Source organism: Sinocyclocheilus grahami, unplaced genomic scaffold, assembly GCF_001515645.1.
Source record: "Sinocyclocheilus grahami isolate Dianchi unplaced genomic scaffold, SAMN03320097.WGS_v1.1 scaffold271.1, whole genome shotgun sequence".
Lineage (NCBI taxonomy): Eukaryota > Metazoa > Chordata > Actinopteri > Cypriniformes > Cyprinidae > Sinocyclocheilus > Sinocyclocheilus grahami.
In genome coordinates, this window is record NW_015505450.1 from 691,596 (window position 1) to 699,687 (window position 8,092).

The 8,092-nt window shown below is 40.0% G+C and overlaps 1 protein-coding gene across 2 annotated transcripts; it reads right to left on the reverse strand.

Annotated features, from left to right (window-relative positions):
- Positions 1-2,054: 2,054 nt before the first annotated feature.
- Positions 2,055-6,361, reverse strand: LOC107599783 (ubiquitin-like protein 7). Of its 2 annotated transcripts, none has more exons than XM_016291474.1 (7): positions 6,206-6,361; positions 6,070-6,127; positions 5,876-5,988; positions 5,740-5,789; positions 5,201-5,377; positions 5,021-5,122; positions 2,055-2,342 (listed from the first exon to the last, which is right to left on the reverse strand). In XM_016291474.1, exons 1-7 carry the CDS (start codon positions 6,279-6,281, stop codon positions 2,193-2,195), a joined length of 726 nt encoding a protein of 241 aa, XP_016146960.1. In that variant the 5' UTR covers positions 6,282-6,361; the 3' UTR covers positions 2,055-2,192. The 2 variants fall into 2 exon arrangements, with proteins under 2 accessions (XP_016146960.1, XP_016146959.1); XM_016291473.1 differs by having other exon boundaries at positions 5,201-5,380.
- Positions 6,362-8,092: the final 1,731 nt, after the last annotated feature.

Consider the following 8,092-nt stretch of genomic DNA (forward strand, 5'->3'; position numbering starts at 1 on the left):
TGTATAATAACATGGGTATGACATAGATGAGTGTGAGTGTGTCAGCGTCAGTGTGAGTGTGAGTGTGTGAGTGTGTGAGTGTGAGTGTGTCAGTGTCAGTGTCAGTGTGAGTGTGAGTGTGAGTGTGTGAGTGTGAGTGTGTGTGTGTGTGCATGTTTATATGGTTTATGAGGACACACATTTGTATAATAACATGGGTATGACATAGATGAGTGTGAGTGTGGCAGTGTCAGTGTGAGTGTGAGTGTGTGAGTGTGTGAGTGTGTGAGTGTGTGTGTGTGAGTGTGTGAGTGTGAGTGTGTGCGTGTGTGTGTGTGCATGTTTATGTGGTTTATGAGGACACAAATTTGTATAATAACATGGGTATGACATAGGTATTACAACGAGAAGGTGATTTATGAGGACATTTACACACAAAGTCTCCTGTGAGGGGTAGGTTTAGGGGTAGGGTTGGTGTAGGGCAATAGAATATACAGTCTGTACAGTATAAAAACCATTACACCTATGGAGAGTCCCCATAAACCATAAAAACAAACCTGTGTGTGTGCGTGAGTGTGTGTGTTTGTGTGTGCAGTATTTATAGTATGCTTCTAGGACTGCCTTTGGTTTTTGTTCGTTTTGTTGGTCACGAATATTTTGTATGTAGCCTATAACATATGTATTTTTTCTTACTATAATTATGCAATATAAGGGTGATTTGAGTCTGTGGGGAAGTTGAGCCACCCCTTGTTTCAAGGCAACCTTAAACAAAATTGGTGATGTGACTACAGATACAGTATATGAAGAGTTTTCCATTTTACTCGCGCTGTGATGGAGAGCGGCCCGTGGAATAATTGATAACTACATTTAGGTTCAAAAAACCTAAAACCATTTAGGTTCATTTAGGGTTTTTTTGCTGTTCAAAGTGATTTCTGTATGTTGTATGTTGCTTCTCGAGTCTGAACAATTACAGACAAATCTGAAACAAAATATCACACGTGTTTGTGCTTTAGGAGGTTATGATATGAGTGTATGAGCTGTACTGTCAGTGTGATGTTAGCTCTAAACTGCTGGATGATACAAGTTTGTTCAAATGGTAGTGGGGTAAGTTGAGCCAAAAGCCCTGATGATAAAGTACTATTTTACTGTAATTCTACATGATATTTCCTTAATTTTTGACCAAACATTTTTGATTTTGTTCTGAAAATGTTAACATTTTAAATAGGCCTTTTTTATGAAAATTGGCCATTGAGGCTTTTATGAAACAGTATTTCCCTGCAACATTTATTAGCGGGATGTTGAGATCTGTAAGCTCAGTTGTAGTCAATTTTTTTCTTTTTTTAATTCTTCAATTTGAACTTTATTTTGTGTTGAATTTTAAAAATCCCTTCAAAGTTGTGAACTGTATCCTTAAATTCAACTTTTAAGAACTCATCCATCCATCCATCCATTCTATTATCTGGTTGTCTTTATTAGGGCCGCAGGGAGCTGGATTGTAACCCAGCATCTTGAGCCACCGGCGGGGAAACTCTCTGGATGAACGGTCAGTCCGTCACAGGCCTCACACACAGATTAGAAGTCATTTTTATTGAATTTCTCTTCCTTTGATAAAGCATGAGGTGAAAATGTTGTTTTACTTTTCACAGCATAATCAATGGCACAGTTCAACTACATGTGGCTCAACTCCTTACCATAATATTGTAATACTAATAAAACATCATTACTGTAACATTGCTATAATACAAAAATCCTTACTGTAATAATAATACTAATAATCCTTACTATAATAATACTATTGTACTGCCTTTGATCTTTGCCTTAAAAAATGTTGAGAACTCAAAAGTGAGTTTTGTGGGAAAATGTAGTTTATTAATGTAAGTATTGTATATTTATGCCGCATGTTTTGCACACACTATATGAGTATTAAGCTCAGCACAGACTCTATTCCTTTATATGATCTTACTGCGCCATCTAGTGCTCATCTACTGGCATTACCAGAGTGTCCATTCATTCCCGCATGACCACTAGCACTCAAATACAGTTTATCCTTCACAGATCACACATCTAAAATGATGCATTCTATAATTAAACTTTATTTAGATAAAGTAAAAAACAAACAAAGCATGTTTTTAAGGCAAAGGTAGATTGTGTTTGACAGTGAACTAACAGCCAGTGCTGGTCACTTCACAGCATCTAAAGGCCAAACACACACATCAGAGTCCTCCTCCTCCTCCACCACCAGAGAAGATGAGCTCGAGAGCGGCCTGCAGATCTCCGTTTGTGGCTGTTAGCGCTCGCAGAGCCACCTCCTCATCCTGGATGCCCATATCCCTCAACTGCTGCATCTGCGTCTGCCAGCGGCCCTGCAGACACATACATACAGACACACACACACACACACACACACACACACACGCATATATACACACACACATGCACACACATATATACACACACAGACACACAGACACACACGCATATACACACACACACGCACATGCATATATATACACACACACACACACACACACACACACACGCACATATACACACACACAGACACACACGCACACGCATATACACACACACACACGCACATGCATATATATACACACACACGCAGACACACACACACACACACAGACGCACACGCATATACACACACACACGCATATACACACACACACGCATATATACACACACACACGCACATATACACACACACAGACACACAGACGCACACGCACACGCATATACACACACACACACGCACATGCATATATACACACACACACGCAGACACACACACACACACACACACAGACGCACACGCATATACACACACACACGCATATATACACACACACGCATATATATACACACACACACACACAGACACACACACAGACAGACAGATGCACGCACGCACGGACAGACACACACACACACACACACACACACACACAGACAGACACACACACACACACACACACACAGACAGACAGACACACGCATATATACACACACACACGCAGACACACACACAGACAGACAGATGCACACACGCACGGACAGACACACACACACACACACACACACGCAGACAGACACAGACAGACGCACAAAGACACGCACGCAGACGTACAGACACACACAGACGTATAAAGACACGCGTGTTAAAGCCAGCAGCGCATCAGTTCTCTACTGCTCTCTTTTAATAGAATTAAAGGGACAGTTCACCCAGAAATGAAAATTCTGTCATGATTTACTCACCTTCATGTTGTTCCAAACCTGAATGAGTTTCTCCAGTGGAACATGAAGATATTTTGAAGAATGTTGGGAACGAAACAGCTGATGGACCCCATTGACTTCAACAGTATGTATGTGTGTAAAAAAATGCCATTGGTTCCCTACATTCTTCAAAATATCACAGAAGACCGTTCAGCAGAAGAGAGAAACTCATACAGGAGAGTAAACAATGACGTTTACTAAAGCGTTTATCGAGCACAAAACTGTTATATCCACGAAAAGACTATGTGATAGTTCTGAGCAAAATTAGAATTGTGCTTGTATACCATGCATATATTTCTTCATACTAACTAAAATGCAATAATAATAAAAAATATTTCTCCGTACTACATTACTAAAATAATAATAACAAAAAGCCTAACTATAATATTAATTCATATTATTAATATAATAATATTAGGGTTTCTGCAGGTTTTATGAAGGTTAATTTAAGACGTTTTAAGAGCGAGTAAAATAAATAAATAGAATGGAACACGATACATCGATGTGTTATCAACGCTTCAAAGTTTTGAAGCTTAAGTCTTAAATATCTCTGCTCCAAACACTAGAATACTGAAATAACTGCTGCGGATTATTCTGGTTAAACTGCAGGAAAGTGCTGCTCTTCCTCAGTCTTTCTCTTGTTTTCCAGTGCAAATGTCTAACGGCTCATAAATCAAGACGCATTTACTGGAGATGCAAAATGAAGTCTTGTTTAATGAGAAATTGGTCAAAATTGAGCTGATAATTAAAGTTATAATTAAGTTTATAATTAAAAGAAGCAAATATCTGCCAATGAAATTAATTCAAAGAGAAAGCAAGTTTGACATACATTGACAGACATTTGTAAATGGAACATTTAATACCATAACTTTATGAATTTAAGGCTTGCTGAGCCTTGCTGAGTCGTGTGTGTTGTGGTCGTGTGTGTGTGTTTGTGTGTGTGGTCATGTGAGAGTGTGTGTGTGTGTGTATGTGTGGGAGTGTGTGTGTGTGTGTGTGAGTGTTGCTGCAGGTGTGAGTGCTTGTGTGTGTGTGTTGCTGCAGGTGGGAGTGTGTGTGAGAGTTGTGGTCGTGTGTGTGTGTGTGTGTGGGTGTGTGTGTGTGTGTGTGTGTGCGTGTGTGTGTGTGTGTGTTGCTGCAGGTGGGAGTGTGTGTGAGAGTTGTGGTCGTGTGTGTGTGTGTGTGTGGGTGTGTGTGTGTGTGTGTGTGTGCGTGTGTGTGTGTGTGTGTTGCTGCAGGTGGGAGTGTGTGTGAGAGTTGTGGTCGTGTGTGTGTGTGTGTGTGGGTGTGTGTGTGTGTGTGTGTGTGCGTGTGTGTGTGTGTGTGTTGCTGCAGGTGTGAGGGTGTGTGAGAGTTGTGGGCGTGTGTGTGTGTGTGTGTGTGTTTCTGTTGCTGCAGGTGTGAGTGTGTGTGAGAGTTGTGGTCGTGTGTGTGTGTGTGTGTGCGTGTGTGTGTGTGTGTGTGCGTGTGTGTGTGTGTGTGTGCGTGTGTGTGTGTGTGTGTGCGTGTGTGTGTGTGTGTGTGCGTGTGTGTGTGTGTGTGTGCGTGTGTGTGTGTGTGTGTGCGTGTGTGTGTGTGTGTGTGCGTGTGTGTGTGTGTGTGTGCGTGTGTGTGTGTGTGTGTGCGTGTGTGTGTGTGTGTGTGCGTGTGTGTGTGTGTGTGTGCGTGTGTGTGTGTGTGTGTGCGTGTGTGTGTGTGTGTGTTGCTGCAGGTGTGTGTGTGTGTGTGTGTGTGTGTGTGGTCGTGTCACCTGAGGTGAGCTCACGCTAGAGGCCTGTAGCGCCTGCTGCAGCGCGTGACTGAACAGACTGCTGCTGACGCGAGCTCCTGACGCTCCGCTGGAAGACACCTCCTGCAGAGTAAAGCACAGTGAGTATCCTCTGAGCACTGAGATGTGAGCTGAGACTCTGGTGTTTAGTCTGTGTGTGACCTGAGCGCTCCGTGTCGGTGTGACGCCACTGCTCTCCGGAGTGCTGGCTAACGCTAGTGCAGATGCCAGCTCGCTCTGAGTGATGGGTCTGGGGCCCGTGGCTCCGCTGTGACCAAACGTCAGCGGTCTGGAGCCTGCAGACCCTCGCTGGGCTCGAGACGAACCGCCTCTGCTTTCCTGCTTCAAACAACACGTTTTACATGCGGATATTTATTCATACTGTAATATTACAACACACATGAATATACTATCTTGTCACTGTGATATTACAATGATACTAAACATTTTCCTCATTACAATATTATTATAAATACTAATTAAAAAACCTCTCCTTACTATAATATTACTATAATAATAAAACATTCTCTTCACTATAATAACACTAATAAATATTCCCCTTTATATAATATTACTTTTAAAAAAATCCCCTTATTATACTATAAAATGATCCATGAACTATGTCTGTGTTTATATATACACAAAATATTTTAACATCAAAACATCTGTATATTTAACATATATTTAACAAAAAAACGTACCGATTGGAAATCGTCCTCATCATCCGACATGCCATCAAACAGAAAACCTCCTGTTACACACAGACATTTGACTCCTGTTTAAGCATCAGTGAGTAGGCGCTGTGTTTTCTGGATCAGCTGATGTGAGTGTGAGTACCTGGCATCTCACTGAAGGAGGTGGAGGCGGGGTTTCGTGAGGAGCTGCTGCCGGTCACGGAGTGCAGGACCAGGATGATGGCGTTGACCAGCGCCGGGTGAGACTGGATCAGCCTGTGTGAGGCGATGGAGGTCGTGTTCACTGAGGCTCTGCGAGTGAGCGGCTGTGTGTGTGTGTGTGTTCAGGAGACTCACATGTCCAGCAGCTTGGGGTCTGTGAACTGAACGAACAGATCCTTATCCTGGAGCACACCTGCAAAATCATGATGAGCTGATGAGAGACGGACCGAATCAAACCCACGAGCTGCCACGTGCTGCACACTCATCCTACCTAAAGCCACGGGGTCAGAGCTGAGTCCCGGCGAGGCCACGATGATCTGCTCCAGAGACTCTTTATTAGCCAGCATCTTAAACACCTGCAACCCACGCGAGTATGATTAACCGATTTAAGGTTTGCTTGCTTCTTCATATAAACAAGTTTGCAACTTGGTGACTTTTGTGGCACTTGATATATGAACAGGTAAATAAATAATAAAGTCACTGACATGATTAGACATGAAGCTAAATGGTCTCAAAAATAGACACGTGGTCAAAATGAAAAACCATCATAGGAAATACAACAATTACAAACAAGTTTTGGTCTACAATGTACAAACCACCCACAATGAAGCAGTCTTTAAACTTTTCCAAATATGTATCAAAATGAAAAAAATTATTATTTAATAATTGTATATTTTATATACAATTTATATATGTGTGTGTGTGTGTTTCTTTATCTTTATAAATGTAAATAAAATAATGTTAAATCATTTTAAATGCATCTATTTAGAAATTGTTGGTCTACTATCTACAAATCACCCATTTTTCAAAATATATATCAAAATGAAAAATTAATAATTGTACATATATATATACATATGTGTGTGTGTGTGTGTTTCTTTATCTTTATAAATTTAAATAAAATAATGTTAAATCATTTTAAATGCATCTATTTAGAAATTGTTGGTCTACTATCTACAAATCACCCATTTTTCAAAATATATATCAAAATGAAAAATTAATAATTGTACATATATATATACATATGTGTGTGTGTGTGTGTTTCTATATTTTATTTGCATTTTTAAGTATTTATTTATTTTAAATACCTTTAATATATATTTAACTTAAGCACTATTAAATGAAAAACAATTTTTTTTATATATATTTGTATTATTTTACATAGAAATAAATGGTGCATAATGTAGATGCAAATATTGTATAGTACCATTAAATTCCCTCAAAATACAAAATATTAAATAAATATTACTGAAACCAAATATACTACATCAATTTCTAGAATAATTATATAAATGAATGAATGAATGTGGAATACCAGAGGGTTTAAAAAGAAACGTGTTAAATCAGTATTCACTATATGTACAGTTTTCAAACATTTATTCTGTAGTTTATTGTGTATTGTATTGTTTATTTTTCTGTAATGCCAAAAATCATTAGGATATTAAGTGAAGATCATGTTCCATGAAGATATTTTGTAAATGTCCTACTGCAAATATATCAAAACTTAATGTTTGATTAGTTTGGTATGAGATGCATTTCATTGAAAAACACACTTATACACTGCTGTTCAAAAGTTTGGGATCAGTAAGACTTTATTCTTTTTTAAAGAAGTCTCTTCTGCTCACAAACTTTTGAACAGCAGTGTGTATTTATGTGTGTTTGTGAGTGTGTGTATTTATATGTGTGTGTTTGTGCGTGCGTTTGTGTGTTTGTGTTTGTGAGTGTGTGTGTGTGTTAGAGTGAGTGAGTGTGTGTGTGAGAGAGTGTGTGATGAGAGTGAGTGTGTGTGTGTGAGAGTGTGTGTGTGTGTTAGAGTGAGTGTGTGAGTGTGTGTGTGTGAGAGTGAGTGTGTGTGTGCGAGTTTGTGTGTGTGTGAGAGAGTGTGTGATGAGAGAGTGAGTGTGAGTGAGTGTGTGTGAGAGAGTGTGTGATGAGAGTGAGTGTGTGTGTGTGTGTGTTAGAGTGAGTGTGTGTGAGAGTGAGTGAGTGTGTGAGAGAGTGAGAGTGTGTGAGAGTGAGTGTGTGTGTGTTTGTGTGTGTGAGAGAGTGTGTGATGAGAGTGAGTGTGTGTTAGAGTGAGTGTGTGTGAGAGTGAGTGAGTGTGTGTGTGAGAGTGAGTGTGTGTGAGAGAGTGAGTGTGTGAGAGTGTGTGTGTGAG

Excerpts from the sequence above, each read along its gene's own strand:
- LOC107599783 (XM_016291473.1), bottom strand. The coding sequence starts at position 6,281 with ATGCTGGCTAATAAAGAGTCTCTGGAGCAGATCATCGTGGCCTCGCCG. Across the intron at positions 6,128-6,205 it reads CTCTGACCCCGTGGCTTTAG|GTGTGCTCCAGGATAAGGAT; the intron begins GTAGGATGAGTG and ends ATGATTTTGCAG. Across the intron at positions 2,343-5,020 it reads CTAGCGTGAGCTCACCTCAG|GGCCGCTGGCAGACGCAGAT; the intron begins GTGACACGACCA and ends ATGTGTCTGCAG.